This window comes from Mchenga conophoros, linkage group LG9 (assembly GCF_057382185.1).
Source record: "Mchenga conophoros isolate Kocher_MC1m ecotype Shallow Benthic linkage group LG9, M_conophoros_male_GT1.1, whole genome shotgun sequence".
NCBI lineage: Eukaryota > Metazoa > Chordata > Actinopteri > Cichliformes > Cichlidae > Mchenga > Mchenga conophoros.
This window is the reverse complement of record NC_140534.1, coordinates 28,578,195-28,596,024: the sequence shown is the minus strand read 5'-3', so window position 1 is coordinate 28,596,024 and position 17,830 is coordinate 28,578,195. Positions and strand designations below refer to the sequence as shown.

Genomic DNA, 17,830 nt, shown 5'->3' with positions numbered 1-17,830 from the left:
TTAGCTCCCTAAAGCAGACTTCTACAGTCTTATTTCATTTAAGGCCACTGCCTCCAGTCCAGAGATACTTCATTAAATTGAAATATGAATTTGGAAAGAAATGGAAAACAGAAAGCAGAGACCCCTTCTGCTCCCAGCCAAACCGGAGGACAAAGGCTTGCACAGACAGAGGCTCTCACACTCACTGGCACTTTGGAGAGTCAGACTGCATCTCCATGCAGCTGTTGGCACTTTTGACAGCTTCCACTGTGTTCATGACATGGGTCCACAAAAAGCCCCCAGGTCCCCAAACTTCAGTATTCAGTGTTGATGAGAGGACAGACTTGACAGCACAGTAGCAAAACTCCACACACAATGGTTTCACAGTCATTAAATAAAGATAGCAGAGTTTTCTGTAGTGTTTTTAACAGTCTGCTCAGCGGTCTAAAGAACACTGAATGTTCTTCACCGGTTTACTGACCCCATTGTTAAAACACATGCAAAAGGTGAAACTGGCAGGCCTTTTCAGCTCCATTTTCCCTTTGTTTTATCAGGTGAATTTCAGCATGCACTGTTAAGTCTTTGTGCTAAGTACTCGTGAACTGTTTCTTTCAAGAGCTTTTGCCTAAATGGCCAATGTGGCAGGTACAACACTTAGTCAAAGAGTTACATCATGGCAGCTGTCTCAGTTCCAAAATTTCGTCTCTTGGCTTTTAAGATTTGTGATTCTATTCCAGCTAATCTTTAGGCTGTCATAAATTTTACCCCGGTTGGATTATGCTGGACTAGTGTCCAACTCCCTTTAGCTCCAAAGATGTGGCAGTGAAAAGGCCTTTGAACAGGCTGGCCAAACACTGTCTGTCTATGGCTTTGGTCCCAACTGGTAGCAGCCAGCTGACACATCTCTTGGTAGCTGTTTTTCTTCATCCTAGTTATTTACTTAACTGGAAATGTCACTAAGAAGGCTTTGGTATGTAGCCATTTTTTCTTCCTCATGTCCTGCCTTCATGTTATCTATCTCTCTTTTTACTCCCCCACACTGTCCCTATCTGTTTCGCCTCTCTTATCATTCTATCATGCATAAAGCTATCTCTTCCTCTTGCACAGAGGAATAGGCTGACATTTGCACTTGGATATTGTAGTCATTTGCTTCCCCTAAAGTACCTGAACTTACAGAACCCTGCTATGCACTTGAGACCCAGGCAAATATCAGTGGCTATGACCTCTTTATTGAGTGCTGAACATATAACCATATGGTCTGTGTTCATCAATGGTCTTTTTTTTAAACACATTTTCACTAACCAGGCACTGGTCTTACAGTAACCTATTTTAGGATGTCACACATTATCCATCCAGTGTGAAAATTTATGTAATTTAGTTTATTTAATTTGCCACTATGCTTCCTATCTATTTTCCTGTATATCGTAAGGCTACATTATGTGTGCAGCAGCTGCGTCCTTTGAGGTATATCAGTAAATAATTGATGGGTATGAGTCTAGATCTCTTTCAAAGTTTAATTAGTTGCAAGGAAAACACAGAAGTTGCCCTTTCTCACACACATACCATACAATTTACCTGTGTATAACCCTGTGCTGTGATTTAATAATTGCAAAACAATAAATCAGGGCATTACTGTTGTTTTTACAGCTGCAATCCTTAAGGACTGAAAAATGAGAAAAGAGACAATGTAAGATTTATTGCCAGTAATTTCACAGCTACAGTATAACCTAAATTCTCTATTTATTTCAAGTTCAAACAATTTGTACGATATCAAGGTTTCCTGATACAGCTAGTGCTGGTGTTGGCATTTCAAACAGGTTCACATTGTACAGTGGATTCATTATGAATGATCAAATCGGATACAGTCTCCCATCATTTCTGTGCTTTTTTTCTCAAGTAAAAGCAATAAAAAAGACACTCAGTTCAGATAAGGGCAAAGTATATTTACTGGCTTCTTTCCACACAAGTCACATATGGACGAAATGCAGCATTATGTAGAGCACTAAAGCCTCAGACAGGGCTTTAGAGTTCCTCTCAAATATGCCACTGTATATTGGCTTTATTACAAAAGCAGAAACTTTTCATTTTCTTTTCACTGCTATGTCCTTGGTTCTTTGTTGTCCCCCCCAATCAACATGAATGAGCCCATCCTCATTCATATAATGTCACCGACTGTGGTGTTTTTGGTTTTTCAAGCTGACTAAATGGCAAGTAAAAAGAAACCTGAACTGTAAAAATGAAGCAAAACTGAGGACAAAATAGAAAGCTTCCCAACAAGACGCGAGTTGCTCAAGAGGTCTTTCTTGACAGACTTCTGGCTAAGATCACATCTCACTGGCAGCCCTTTTTCTTCATTGTCGCCCTTCGAAAGAGGACTGCTTCTCAGTTGTTAATGCTGAAGCAACCAGTGCATCAAGTCTCCAGAGGACACCTTGCACTTACCCTTAAGACAGCTTTGAAAAAGCAGTAGTACTTGACACTCAAACGATGGAAATATTTGGCATAAACAATGCTAATTTTCAATGTGAAATATTATATAAGCCTACACAATGCAAACCTCCACCATGGCAGCTCCCTCGCCTAGCTTTATTTACTTTGTTTGCTTTGCCCTTTTTATACAGACTTTAAAAAGTTTGTAGTACAGCAAAAGTCAGATAAGTGTAGCACGTTAGATGCTTACTTTAATTACACAAACATCATGTAGGAGTAGGCCATGGATAATATTGATTTGCAAATAACAGGATAAGGATAACTTGGGCATATTATATAATATTATAATGCAGTATATTTTTAACTAACTAAGCAGCTCATTCTCTGTCTCTTAACCATGCCTTCTAGATGAGCTTTAAAGCTGACACATTTTTGGTTCAGCTTGAAAGAAAGGCAGATGTGAAATGCAAAAGTAAAGTCTATAATGTGATCAATACTGTTTATACTGTTTACAATATTTTACTACTGTATTGTATAATGTTTTCAATACAAACAATAACAGTAAGAAACACAGTTTTAGACAGCTCTATATAGCATTAATATTAGCATTACTAAACAGCAGATCAATCTGTTGAGCATGAAGGAGAGGTCAGACTTGACTTTTTAGACTGGTGGATATAAGATGGATTGTTAACATGACCCAGCTCTACACCCCTACAAAGTTTTATCTGAATTTATTCAAAAGTTTTTGAGTTATTGTGTTTACAGACAGAATGATATTCACACACACAAATACTATCAAAAACACAACCTCCCTGAAGGAGGTAATAATAATAATAAATGATGAACAAAACCATTAGTTGATTTACTTGCTCATTCTGTGTGTTAAAGATATACTCTGGGTTTCTTAAAATATTCAGCACTGGAATAAAATAGCTGATCAATACCGAAGCACTGGCGTTTCACTGAAGGAAAGCTACAGAGAGTCTAACATTGTCTGCATTTGAATGAGCCATTGTACATCTTTCAGTATAAAAAAGAAGAAAACTGCTACTGCAATTCCATCAACCACAAACAAATTTTTATTTTAACATGCAATATTAAAATTATTGTTGTTGTAGTTATCACCGGTCCCCTTGTGAATCAAAACAGCATGCTATGAAATTTCAACTGCGAGTAGAATCAGTGCCTGTGGAATGTTATGAAGCCAGTAGACATAAGGGGTGAATACATACATGAGTAATGCACATGGCAGGGGATACCTTTGGACTTGGGAATCAGCAACAACAGCAACAGCAACCACCAGAAATAAACTGCACACATAGAGATGCAAGGAAAATAAGAATTTGGCAGCTTTACCGAGGACCCAAATAAACAGATGCTAATTTTTTTTGTTTAGCTGATTTAATGGAAATGTGGTGCAGTGTACTGTAATAGCGAAAACAGTGAGCGCAGCTTATGAGGTCAAATTGCGTTTAAGTCTAATCAATCACTTTGTAAACATAGCCACCAATTTTGCCTCGGGAGGTCTTGCCATTATCAAAATTAAAGACAGTTAAAGTTTCGTTTCATAGATCTTTGTGATGGCTGCGAATATTCAGGGTTCTGCTTTCAGAGGCAAAGCACATTTTCACCCAAGTTCTTTTTCACATATTTTAAGATATTTCCACATTACTGGTCAGGGTTGTTAATAGCTACTATATTATTAGTACTGTATATTAGAACCATCATTCTTCAACCAAGACAAGCCATTGTGGAAGCATGCAATCATTACCGTTTTCTGTATTTTTTTTTCTCTTTTCTGCAAGGTTACTCATATACTACCAAACTGTTGGAGAGGTGGAGCACAGAGGAGGAAAAGAATCTCATGTTGAATCATGTTACTTTCTTTAAAATTGTGAAATAGAACATTGGCCTTGGTACAGGTTGACTTTCCACCTTTTCCACCTTTTTCATTTATTTAATTTTTTTTAGTATATATCTTCTGATCTCTAAAATCCGTACATGTATAGCGGCTTCTCCCCAGAAGAGAGTTTAGAGAGCCCTAAGGAAATAAGCGGAGGCACTGAAAAAATTCACTATATTTCTCACCACCTTGATTCCTTTAAAATCTACTTTCTCTCTATTAACTCGCCTCCTTCTTTCATTCCATTGCTGCCTCCTCTTCCAGCCTTTATTCAATGTATTCTGTTAGTGTGAGTGTGTGCGTGCGTGTGTGTTTGTGTGACCTACAAAGCCTGTTCATGTGCAGCTAGAGCAAGTCTTTGCCAACAAACCTATAGAAACACTCATTAGACGGAAGCTGCAGTAAAGCTGTTGTGTTTCCAAGTGTGTGAATGAAAATGAAGAATCATCAAGTGTATGACTGGATCTAAGCGCAAGTGTTTGTGCCTTTGTGTCAATCACTGCACAAACAGTTGAATATATGGATGCAGAACATTTGTCCATAGCCGTGAAGGAGCTCTCGTGTGCATTTGTTTGTGTGATAGAGGATCCTATTATCATTAATTAGGATGCAAGAATAAATTTGGAGACTCTTGAGCATGACCCAAAGATTTCTTGTAATTTCATGACCAGATGCTGCTGCACGAGAGCTGCACCTGTGGAACAGCTGCAAAAGGAGATAAGCAGGAACACATCACTAGCTGTTCTGGCATGGGTTGCAGCTGGTGACACGGGCTCACCTGAGTCATTTTAAAAGAATCGTACCTCCTCACACAGTATGCAAACAGACTTTTTAAATCCCGCTGCCTGAAACCACGTTGTTGCCCTTCTCTCCCATTCTATGATGCTGAGTCAGACGCCTGACAGTTGCAAGTGGACTTTGCTAATATTCCAGGGTGACATGAATGTGCCAGAAATGTCATTACTTTTTATAAAGGAGAACCTTGATGTCTCTGTGCATATCCACCTGCCAAAGCAGGCAGCAAAAGGAGAAAAATGTGGAGCTCTTTCAGACCTCAAGGGAGGCTTTCCAAAGAGAAATGCACACTTGCATGCAAGCATACAAAAGGACACACCCACACACATTGTCACGATTAGATATTTTCCATTCTCTATGAGCCCACCTGTAACACAAACTCTTTGAGACTTTCACCAGATGTAGTCTACTGTACACACACACATGTGTGATCTGTCTATGCACATTCACAGAAGGAGAAACAACACTCTTTTCTAAATTTGACTCTCCCTCATACATACTCAGACTCTGTGCGCACACACACACGTAGTGGGACATGACAGAGAGCTAGTGACTGTGCCTACCTGACCTGACAGACCATTCACAAGTTCTCTCTGCGTGGAACCTAATGTACTGGAAGAGGGGAGTGTGTTTGTGTGGATGAGAGAGTGAAAGGGGTGGATTGAGAGAAAAGAGAGGGAAGAGACTTAATCACTGTGTGCATGTGAGGAATATTCAGTATTTCTTTCCTTTGATTTCTGCTGTGTTTGTGTGTTTCATATGTATTCCTCTGCCGTCACGTTCTTTGTTTTCTCTTGAGAGCACTAGCAGAATGTTAGCTTGAAAGTGAGGTTATGAGGAGCATCGCCGTGGTGGTCTTTCAGATAATTTTCTTCACAGCAACCCCAATGAAACTTCTATTTAAATGAAAGAAGTTGAAATTTATATCTGTTTGCAGAAAAATCAAACCTAAAATTTCATCATAGTCATTTATAAATGCCTACTTCGTACTTCAAATTTCAGAAGTGAACAAATGCAGAATAAATATGTGTAGGGTTTAGGGCTGCCACAAACGATTATTTTGATAGTCGACTAGTCACCGATTATTTATGCGATTAGTCGACTAATCAGATCATCATCCACTGGACGTAAAACTACAGCTTATTGCACCAGCAGCATCTGCTCTTATATAACTATCATTAGCTTACAGCTTTAAGCTTTTAAGGTGCTAACTAAAAATAAAGACAAGATGATAGTTTATTCAATTTTAATGAAATTTGCAGATTGTTTCGGTAAAGTTTAATAAACTCCTTGCTATCTAAAATATAACAGGACACCGGAGTATATTCTCCAGCATCTCACACTTCTGATAATCAGCTGTCTGCTTGACGTTTATTCAGCTGTGTAAAAACTATAACTTTAATCTCAGCCAAACCGATTTACTCAGGAACAAATAAAATACTAAAAAAAAAGCCAAACAATAACATTTTTAATTTATCTAAGTGACTCATATATATTTAACCTGAGTCACGAAAGACGGCGGTGGGTTTGAAAACAATTTGCCGGGAGTCCGGTGTTCTCACGGCGCTAGTGACCTAGCCCCCGGCTAGCTATCGAGCTAGTGGGTAACAGACGTCTCCGAAAACGTCGGAGCGCTTTTGAAAATATGTGGTGTCCTGATAAACTGAGCAGATATTTGAGGTTTACACAGCTACATTCTCGCCTGAAAATATGTTAAACGTTTATTTTGTGACCCAGAAAGAATAATAAGAGTAATATTAAAACTAACTAGCTACCGCCATTGTTGGAAACTAAGCTATGAATTCTGGGACACAGCTGCTTCTTCTTCTTCGGGGTTTAACGGCAGCTGGCATCCTTGTACATGCTGTGCTGCCATCTTCTGTTTCAGTCCGTTATTACACTCTTAAATCCTGCTATTATTCCTGCGTCTTTTGTGATCTTACAAAGCTTCAAACGACACGTCGACTATTAAATCAGTCGTCGACGATTTTGATAGTCGACGTAATCGTGACTAGTCGACAAATCGTGGCAGCCCTAGTAGGGTTTAACCTCAGGCTGGGGCAATTCATTTTAGCCACTTGTATTTCTCCTCTGTTTTGATTGGTTGTTTGGTTTTTTAAATCAGCTTTGCATCTGCATTTAGTTACCAGGCCAGATTGCCTGTTAAGGTGGATATTTTTGCAATGTGTTCGTGAATTTGCCAAATTGGTTTGACTAAGTTGAGATTTTCTCATAGAATTACAGTTAAATAGGATTTAAAATGACCAACAACTACTTAATGTATTTTCTATGCATGAAAAAGTGTGTATGTAAAGCAAAAAAACACAGCTCTTTATCATATCCTCTGTTTTCTTCCAACGTCCTCTTCTGTTTCTCACTCCTTCTGTTTTAATATGCGTTCTTTCTCTCTACAGAAAAGTGTGATGAGGCTCTTGCCTCTCCTCTGCCTCACACAGCCTTCACCAGCTCGTCTGTCTTCTCCAGTGGATATGCACCTGGATATGCCAAGCTCAACAGGAGAGGAGGTATACAAACACACACAGACATACGTGCATGCGGACACACACATGCGGACAAGCCTACAGATGGCCATGTACTCACACATATATGCATTCTGTTGGAGGGCTCTGCTTACATGCAGTGTAGACAGAGATAAAAGTAAATACCTAATTCAGGTACGTGTACATACAGCCTTATGGATGATTTTAGAGATGACACACTGTGAGATAAACATTCAAGCCTTCATCGAGCGACACACTTCTCAGTGCTGCACAGCTGCTCTCACCACCTTCCTCCTCTTTTTCTCTTTTCTTTCTTTCTACTTCTTTATATTTCTTCTCCTCTCATGCCCTCCCTCTCTTGGCTTCAATCATTATCTCAGTGACTCAGACTGAAGCTCATTTCCACATCAGTCCACAGCAAAGACAGATAGGGACAGACAATTACACCCCTCCGTGTTTATACAATTAATAATTCATACTTTCCCATCTAATATAGCCGCACTACAGCTGAGGCAACAACTCTGACATATAAAAGCAAGGTAATCTGGTATGTTTAATCATACCAATAGAATTATTTCTACTAAATGGGACTGCAGCTCCTGTAATGACACCCACCAACAACCGATTAAGGAAATAGGGAAGGAAACAATGAAAAAATGAAAAACAACTTCTCAAAAGGATAAGGAAAGGATGGTAAAAATACAGTTTAGCATTCTTCCCACCAACACATTTTCTTTTCCTCTCCTGGAGGATAGCGGTCCTTGGAGAGCATGTAATGGATAAAGTGTATATATTCAGTTTATTTTTGTAAAAGCTTAAGTAATACTTGAATGAAAATAGCTGTAGTGTGCATTTTTGTGAAATTTACTTGCGCAGAGTGATGTTGGAGTGACGTCTTTTATAAGTCATTTTTGGATGCACAATTCTGGTCCACCGAAGGGGTTGTTTGTGTAACGCCAGACGGCGTCTTTTTAGCGACGTCTATTATACTTCTAGTGTTGACGTCTGTAAGACCTTTGGGTAGGGACTATTTATGGTCCAAATGTGGTTGTTGTGGACGTCTTTTAAATGTCAAACTTGTAAGACTCATTTTAGATGTCATTTTTATAATGCTTCTGATTGTATAGGCTCTGTAGTCCCATGTTTCCAGAGGGTGGAGGGCATATTATCTGTACAGAAACAGTTATGTTTAAAAGGATGCAGAGTGATTAGCAGACATCTCCAAGATGGTGCGGGCTCCTGAGCTAAAGCAAAAGTGAGCAGCTGCGTGGTGGATTTCGAGCAGAAATATCATCTGTGCATTGACAAAGACTGTCAGGCAAATAGTCCAGTTCATAAATACACACTTTTCGTATTTTACATCTCCCAGAGCAGGCCACTTCACAAACACACTAGTTTCGTCTTACACAGCTCTTCACAATAAAACAGGATACTAACCTCTCTAAAATAAAAACAAACGGTATTTAATGCAAATACTTTTTTAACTTATTAAACACATTTTACTCCTTTTAAAATGAATACCAAAAATTTTATAAATACTTTAACCATTATTACTTCATTTACATTTCAACATGGAATTTAACATGGATTTTAATGTTTTTAATATTTTAAAAAAATAACAGTTTTAACCTAGTTACAAATAAATAAGGTGATTAATTAAAATAAATAAACTAGTTAAAGAAAAACAGGGAACTTTAAAATAAAAAACAAAACAAAAAAAAACATGCGCTAAATAAATTAGTAGGTCAACACATAATAAAGCATCTTTGTTGATAAATAATCTGTATTCATATGTATCATGTTGAGAGAAACAATGTTGATATTTGTAAATAAAAAAACATTACATTTATTAATCATGTAAATTCCCTGCACAAGTCATAGACATCTACATGACGTCCAAAAGATTACCCTGTCGAAAGTTCAAATGTTGAATATCATATTGATTTTGGGAGACACTATTTCTACTTTTAAGATTAGGCTTAAAACATTCCTTTTTCTAAAGCATATAGTTAGGGATGGATCAGGTGACCCTGAATCCTCCCTTAGTTATGCTGCAATAGTCTGCTGGGGGATTCCCATGATGCATTTTGTATTTCTTCTTCAGTCACCTTTCTCACTCACTATGGGTTAACAGACCTCTCTGCATTGAATAATACTTGTTATTAATCTCTGGCTCTCTTCCACACCATGTTTTTTGTCATGTCTTCCTTCTCTCTTCCTAACCTGTCGTGGCAGATGGCCGTCCCTCCCTGAGCCTGGTTCTGTCGGAGGTTTCTTCCTGTTAAAAGGGAGTTTTTCGTTCGACTGTCGCCAAAGTGCTTGCTGATAGGGGGTCATTTGATTGTTGGGTTTTTCTCTGTATGTATTATTGTAGGGTCTACCTTCGGATATGAAGCACCTTGATGAGATTCTCTAAGGTATAGTAGCTGATGACGGTCAAGGATTCCTCTGGAAATCAGTTTGGATGTGAACGTTACAACTTCAAGACAGATTTACTTAACTTTAAAATACTATAATTAAACATTTATAATGCAAACTGCATTAACTGTTGATGTGCGCCAACCTTCAAAATATGACATTTGTAACAGTTGTTAAAGTAAGAAGTAAAATGTATTTGCATAGCGCTTCAATAGACAAGAAAGCAGTCATGAAATATTTTACAGAGGTATCAATTAAAAAAAGAAAACAGCTGATATGTGTTTAAAATGATCTCACATGAACCAGGTGAAACAACACAGAATTCAAAACACCCAAATGCTTGTCTAAATAGATGTCTTTTCACCTGTTGTTGAAAGCATGTCACAGAGACAAGCGATGATATCAAAACATGCTGTACAGTTTCTGTCACAACGGGACTGAACGGACTCACGCGCAGGCTCTAGGTCTTGAAAGCACAAGAGTCTTTATTATGATGCACCAGGTGATTATTTACAAAAGTGAGGGGAAAGCCGGGCTCCGGGGGTCCACACACGAACGGGAAAGACACGCACACTCTCCGTCCACTCCTCTTCACACTCGCACACTCTCCGTCCACTCCTCCTCACACTCCACTCACTCGGGTAACACAGGGGTAGGTCCAGGGAATCTGTAGACACGAATGGGTAGTTAGGTAAATCGCTATGAAACACTTCTGAAGTCATTGAGCTGGGGTTACACTGACGAGGGTCGGCAACGGTCCAGCGACGAGAAACACAGGGCTGCCGTCTTATAAAGGAGCTGGATCACTCGTGATGAGCCACAGGTGCGTGGGCCAAGGGCAGGAGCCCGCAGGTGAGCTCCGCCCAGGCAGAGGGAGGAGGGAAAGAGGGGAAAGGAGAGAGCAGGAAAAAAATAAAAAAAAGGAATACAAAACATATGTAGCCGTACTGAGCCGACCGGGTAGGCACAGGGACCCTGACAGTTTCTGTGTTTTAGCTGTAGAGAGTCTCCCTTCGCTCTATCATTTTGACTTGCATTTAGATGCAAGCAGCTACATTTGACAGCCAAATGTACTGTTATTGGCATGAATATGTGCTCTTCCAGTGCTATGAAACAGGGAAGACACAAAATCAATATTAGCCTAGAACCTCACTTTTTGGCAAAGCTTCATTTTTCACATCAGGAGTCCTTGGCATATTGAGCCACCATTGTGATTAACAACAAACAGTTTCCATCAGCTGCTGACTTTGTGTTAAATGTGCCAAGATTATATTGAGTTAAAAGTGATCAGTGGCTAAAACTACCAAGTAATCATCACTCTGTAAGCATGGAGACCACAAAGTGGCAGAATTGCAAAGGAAATTGTATTTGCTATGAACGTATGTCTGTTTGTTTGTTTGTTGCCATCTAAGAAAAGCATCCAGTGAGAAATTGGTTTGATTGTGAATGAAAATGGTCTAATCAGTATTGATTTCCTAAAGGTCATACATGAAAATGAAAACTGGCAGCAACGTGGAGACCAAAGACCAGGAAATGTTAATGAAATTTGGCAAATATCAACAGTGGTAGGGAGTAATTGTTGCTTATGCAAAGAAGGTGGGCACAAGCGATTAAGTCATCTACCAGTAGGAGTAAAGAGTAATGTTGACTGAGATATGGCAGCGTGAGAAAGGGAAGGGAAGGCATATCAGTATTCACAATACTAGAGACATAATGCACAAATACAAACCCTAACTCCCCCCAAAAATATACATATTCAAGCAAAGATGCATGAGAGTCATCCATATTGCACATATTCTTAGAATTACAGTGATTTTCTTTACAGTCAAAACATGCACTGAATGAGAAAACAAGCGAAAAGCCAATTTAGCTTCTACATGACTCATGCTCACATTTACAGAAACCCTGTGAGGCATGACAAAAACAAGTCCACACATTAAACACTCGCACTTTCACTGGAACACAAACATTTCAAAGCACTTGTATTGACAAAAACAGGACGGCACTACACATTTACACATATTATAAGGAGGGGTTCCTTCAAGCCGTTACATTTGGCAGCCAAATTTGCCGTCAGTGACATGAGTATGTGCTGATAATCCAATCTACTCCAATCTCCCAGTGCCATGGAACAGCAGAGGCACAAAATCAATGGGACACACCAATCATCTTAAGCTAAGCACATTGGGCTGTGAACGCTGACAGCTATTAGAGTTTTAGGTTATAGTGATGTGCGCGTCGGGTGTGTGCATCCAATTTTCGATGCACAGTCCTGTAGATGTGTGTGTGAATGAGAGATGGAGTTAGATGGTGCCATAGTGATTTTCCAGCAGGCAGCTATCTTGTGTAAGCCTGCCAGTTACCAGGATCCTGGTGGTCATTCCTACTTTGCTTTTTCATTTTAAGATGACACATTTTATTAGTTTTTTATAGGCACAGTATGTATTTGTGTGCCTTTATGTACAAAATGACTAAACATGAATGGGCTTGTGAACATTGCTGTATTCTTAATTGTTCCATTATAGTGCTAGACCTTTTTTTTTAACTTAACTTATAAAACAGAGTCACTTAAGATCCTTTAATTAACACATTATGTTATTAACAAAATTGCATCTTATTTAAACCAGAAAAGATTGACTGTTAACAGCTTTAGTTCATTTTTCTTAGAAATGTATTATTAGATGTGGCGTGATGCTAGATTTGTTTTGTATTTCTACTTTCTTTTTTTTTTGCACTTACATAAATCAAGCAGGGACAGTTCTGCCTCTGCATTCTAAAAACAGTCAGAAAAGACTGTTTTGTCTTTCTTTTGTTAACACTTACACAGCACCTTCCTCCTCAATTATTTAGCATTGACACAGTGCTTTTATCTGTATCTAAGCACTTCTATCTAACATTCACACACTCACACTTGGATGGATGGATCGGGGCAGCCTGGGTGTCAGTATCTTGCCCAAGGATACTTAGACACATGGACAGGAGGATCTGGAGCTCAATCCCCCAGCTTTCCCATTGGTAGACAAGAAATATACGCAGCACCTGAGCTACAGCCTCCTCCTTTGCCAGTCTTCTTTTAATTTGCAATTTCTGCGTCTCACCATTTTATCTCACATTTACCTCCCTCCATCTTTTCCCTTTTTCAACCTCCAACATTCCTGCCGTTGTTATCTCTCTCATTTCCCCTAATAGTCTTGACTTTCTCTCTCTCTCACCATCACCCCTCACCCTCTCCCAAATGTCCATGCTCCCACCCCCCAACTGTCTCCCTTTAGTGTTAGTTAATGTGCCAGGCCCTGTGAAACTCAAGGACGTCAGACAAACGAAAAGGTGAACCAGCTTCTCTTGCAGCCAAAAACCTTTTGGTCTAGATAGACACGTGCGGGGGGAAAAAGAGACAGGTAGACATGAAGAAAGACCAGATGACAGCTAATGAAGTGTAGAAAAAGAAAAGTTCTTCACATCTCTTCAGCTCTAAGATTTCAACCACATACATGTTTAAAAAAGGTCAGAAAACACTTTAAAGACTGACTACTCGTTTGATAAAATATTAAACAGTTGTAAAATACAGTGTGCATTCATTTTATTTGAAACTGCTGGAGTAACCCTTGTAAAACATGTGTGACCCTGAATAATAAAATGGTCAAAATCAGAGCCCAGCCCATAGCTGCTGCTATGCATCAAGCATCTACACTTTCTGTGATGCAACTCATATCAAATCTTTTTGCAGACCATGCTTGCTTAACACCCCCGTCTGTCTTGTTTAAAGTTTCATCTGAAGAAAATTACTTTTTATTTCAAATTCGTTGTGCCCAAGGTTAACTTGGAATGAGGTCAGTAAATGTTTTCTCATTTGCTTTGACATGAAAAGGGGCGTCAGGGCATTAGACAGCCGCTTACATAGACATGATTAATACTAATAAGGCCATGGTCCTGATATTTTCTTGGCTTTCCTGTGCCATTTTGTTTGGGTTTTGTTCTTTTTACTTTCTCCATTTCCTATCCCTGCTGTGTTATTCTGTCTTTGTCATATTGTTTAGTGTTTCAGTTTTGGTTGATTATCTTTTGGTTACCTCCAGTTTGAATTTAATAACTGATTTCCATGTGTTTTATTGACTCTCTTTGTCACTCAAACTTTGTGATTGTCTCTCTTTTTTCCTCATTGCTTTCATCCGTTTCCTGCTTCCACCTGTGTCTTGTCTATACAGTTAGGTCCATATATATTTGGACACTGACTTTTTTTTAGTTGTTTTTTTTTTACCTGTTTACTGAAACATTTTCCAATTATAGTTATATAATAGACATGGACATCATATGTAGACTCGCAGCTTTCATTTGAGGGTATCCACATTCAAACTGGATGAAGCGTTTAGGAGATTCAGCTCCTTAACATGTGCCAACCTCATTTTAAAGGGACCAAATGTAACTGGACAATTGACTCAAAGGCTATTTATTGGGCAGTTGTGGGCAATTCCTTTCTTATGTCATTATCAGCTAAGCAGATAAAATGACTGGAGTTGATTTGATGTGTGTGTCACGGTTGCGGCGACAGTCGTGTGGTGCCTGGGCGAAAAGGACCCAAAATGCAGGAACTGACTTGTTGCGAGTGAGCATTTTATTTACAATGGGTGAAGTACAAACAGAAACGAGGGTGGTAAGGATGGCACTAAGACACGAACCTGAACTGGGCAAAACTAATAAACCTGGAATACACAACATACAGGGAGAAACACGAGCTGAGGGCAGAGAGACGGAGAAACACCAACTAACGCAGATGAACTGACAACGAGCACAGGTAAACACACATGATAAATACACACGGAGGGAATGAGGAATGGCAAAACAGGAGGGAGGCACAGCAGATCCTAATTGATATGACAAGACACGAGACACAGAACTTCAAAGTAAAACAGGAAATATACACACAGACAGGGATGACTTGACACTAAACAGAGGGAGCACAACACCAAATTCTAACTAGGAAAACCTTAACAGAAAACATCACCAGAACACAAGATAATTCATTAATACAAAAGCCCTGAGTCACAGACTCAGGCCCATGACAGTGTGGTGCTTACATTTGGAAGATTTTGCTGTGAACAGAAAACATCATCGTCAGAGGAGGAGTCCATGCAGGTGAAACAAGCCACCCATAAGCTGCAAAAACAGAAGAAACCCATCTAAGAAATTGCTGCAATATTAGGAGTGCCAAAATCTACAGTTTGGTACATCCTTAGAAAGAAATAAAGCACTGGTGACCTCAGCAACACAAAAAGACCTGGACATCCATGGAAGACAATAGTGGTGGATGATCGCAGAATTATTTCCATGGTGAAGAGGCTAATACAACAGCCAACCACGTGAACAACACTCTCCAGGAGGTCGGCGTATCGATATCAAAGTCTACAATAAAGAGAAGACTCCATGAAAGTAAATACAGAGGGTTCACTGCAAGGTGCAAGCCACTCATAAGCCTCACAAATAGAAAGGCTAGGCTGGATTTTGCTTTTGGACAAATGAAACCACGATCAACCTCTACCAGAATGGTGGCAAGAAAAAGTATGGAGAAGGCGTGGCACAGCTCCAAAGCAAACCACATCGTAATACACGGTGGGGGCAGTGTGATGGCTTGAGTATGTATGGCCCCCAGTGGCACTGGGACACTAGTGTTTATTGATGATGTGAATGAGGACAGAAGCAGCTGAATGAATTCTGAGATGTTCAGAGTCATGCTGTCTGTTCTAATCCAGCTAAATAAGTCAAACTGAAAGAAAGACCCCAAAACAAACAGAATCTGAAAGTAAAGGCCTGGCAGAACATTAAAAAGCAGGAAACCCAGCACCTGGTGATGTCCATTAGAAATAAACATTTTATTTTCATTTATTTAATTCGTCCAATTACTTTTGTGCCCCTGAATAAATGTTTTAGTTCCAAAAATGTTTTTGTTCAAGCCAACAAATTACAGCTGAAAGTCTGCACATTATTTTATTCAAAATTGATTGTGGTAGTGTACGTAAGAACCAAAAAATGAAAAAAGTTGTCTCTGTCCAAATATCACTGGACCTAACTGTAGCATATATATATAGCCCTGCCCTTCTCCAACTTTCCCAGCTGATGCTCCTTTTGGATTGGTGTGTTTTGTGGACTTTTGTATTTCTTTTTAGACCTTTTTTGCAGCAGCCAAATAAAACTTTTGCTTTCTGTTGTGCAACCTGCTTCTGTGTCATAAAAATAGTTAAAACACCTCTTGACTATGGGCTTTGGCCATACATTCCAATGACAGTTCTTTCTCTGGTTATGTCGTTGGAATTTTGGATGTAAAAGCAGACCATGAGCCAGAAAAAGTAAAAGATGTGCTCCAAATAGGTTTGCACTTGTCACATAGCAACCACAAGAGCTGTGATCTGCATGTGTTCAGTGCTGCCAGTTGAAGACAGATGCCCTGTGGATACAGGTTAAAATAGAAGAGGAATGGATAGGATAAAGACAATGGAGACTGGAAATGTGTCGAGGTGAGGGTGAAGAGGAAGACACTGTGGAGTGAGAGAAAGAAAGAGTGGGAACAGACAGGCATGGGAAAAGAGAACAAGCTGAAGATGGGAGGACATGGTAACCGAGCTGTGATAAGGCCTGAATGACTGATAATTTGGTAGAAGCTGTGTAACTACTGACACTTTGGATTCCTTTTTTTTTTTTTCAATGCAATCTCAGAGAAGTATCAAATTTCCATGTGGGTACATCTCATTATCTCTGCCGCTCTGGAACAACACTTGGTAATGGGTTATTCCCACATAGCCGTCATTCAGAAAAAACAAGTCTAAAAAGTATTTGCGCTTTGTACAGAGACAAACACTCAGACAGGGTAAGATAACAATGGATGCCACTTTTATGTGAAAAGTGAGAGATGAGTAAACCCATGCCTCGGTGGATGTACCTACAGGCGTGTGAGCACATGTGTGCGGCCATGTTGCTCCGCGGTGCAAACGTGGCCAAGCATGAGATTTAGCTGCTAATCACAAACACGTGGCCACTGATCCTTACATTCCATTTTCTTTTTCAACCTTTCTCTAATTCATATCCCTCTATTTCTGTGCTCCTCTGTCCTTCGTCTTGTCTCTCCCTGCCCTCCATCTCATCCTCTCTCTCCCTTTGTCTTTCTCTCTATGTCATTTTCCCTCCATACAATTTCTATTTTCTACTGTAACATTCTCAATCCCACACTCCTTTTTCACAGCCTGTCTATTCTTTCTTCCCAAACCTCATTAGCTATTTTTTTCTCTTCTCATCCTGGTATATACTTTTCCAACTTTTTTTCCAAGTTTGAAAAAGTTCCACTCTTATACCTACTTATTCGAATGAAGGACGTCACAACCGCAGCACAACTTTCCTCCGACTTCCTGCACAATTAACCACATTCCCTTTCCCTATTCATGCTTTACTTTTCACTGTCATCTTGCAAACTTGTTTGATGTCTCCAGCCATTGCAGTCATCCATCGATAATGGCGGTCCTCTCCTAATTAAATTACTCTGTCTCCATCCGCTCCCTTTGCTCCATGACAGAAAGATGAAGTACTAGCAGAGGGCTAACCAGCTGTTTTCTCTCTGCTCCCTTTTTCCGGCGGCCTCGCATTCTAATTAATTAAGACGTTATACTTTTTGTTAATGTGGTTTTGGTATCAAAAGCGGCACCTTTGATAAATACACTCACGCATGTTCTCTCGGGTGCCAGAGCACACAAACATAAAGCCACACAAAGACGCCATGAAACATTTCTGAGCAGGATGCAAAGACATGAAATCTGCC

The 17,830-nt window shown here is 39.5% G+C and overlaps 1 protein-coding gene across 2 annotated transcripts in view; it reads left to right on the top strand.

Moving 5' to 3' along the window:
* The window catches only part of cntnap2a (contactin associated protein 2a), a 409,241-nt gene that overhangs the window by 153,137 nt on the left and 238,274 nt on the right, over window positions 1-17,830 (top strand). For both annotated transcript variants that reach the window (XM_085287388.1, XM_085287389.1), the window contains exon 2: window positions 7,525-7,635. In XM_085287388.1, coding sequence (XP_085143514.1) covers window positions 7,525-7,635 — 111 coding nt within the window. The remainder of the gene's footprint in view (window positions 1-7,524; window positions 7,636-17,830) is intronic.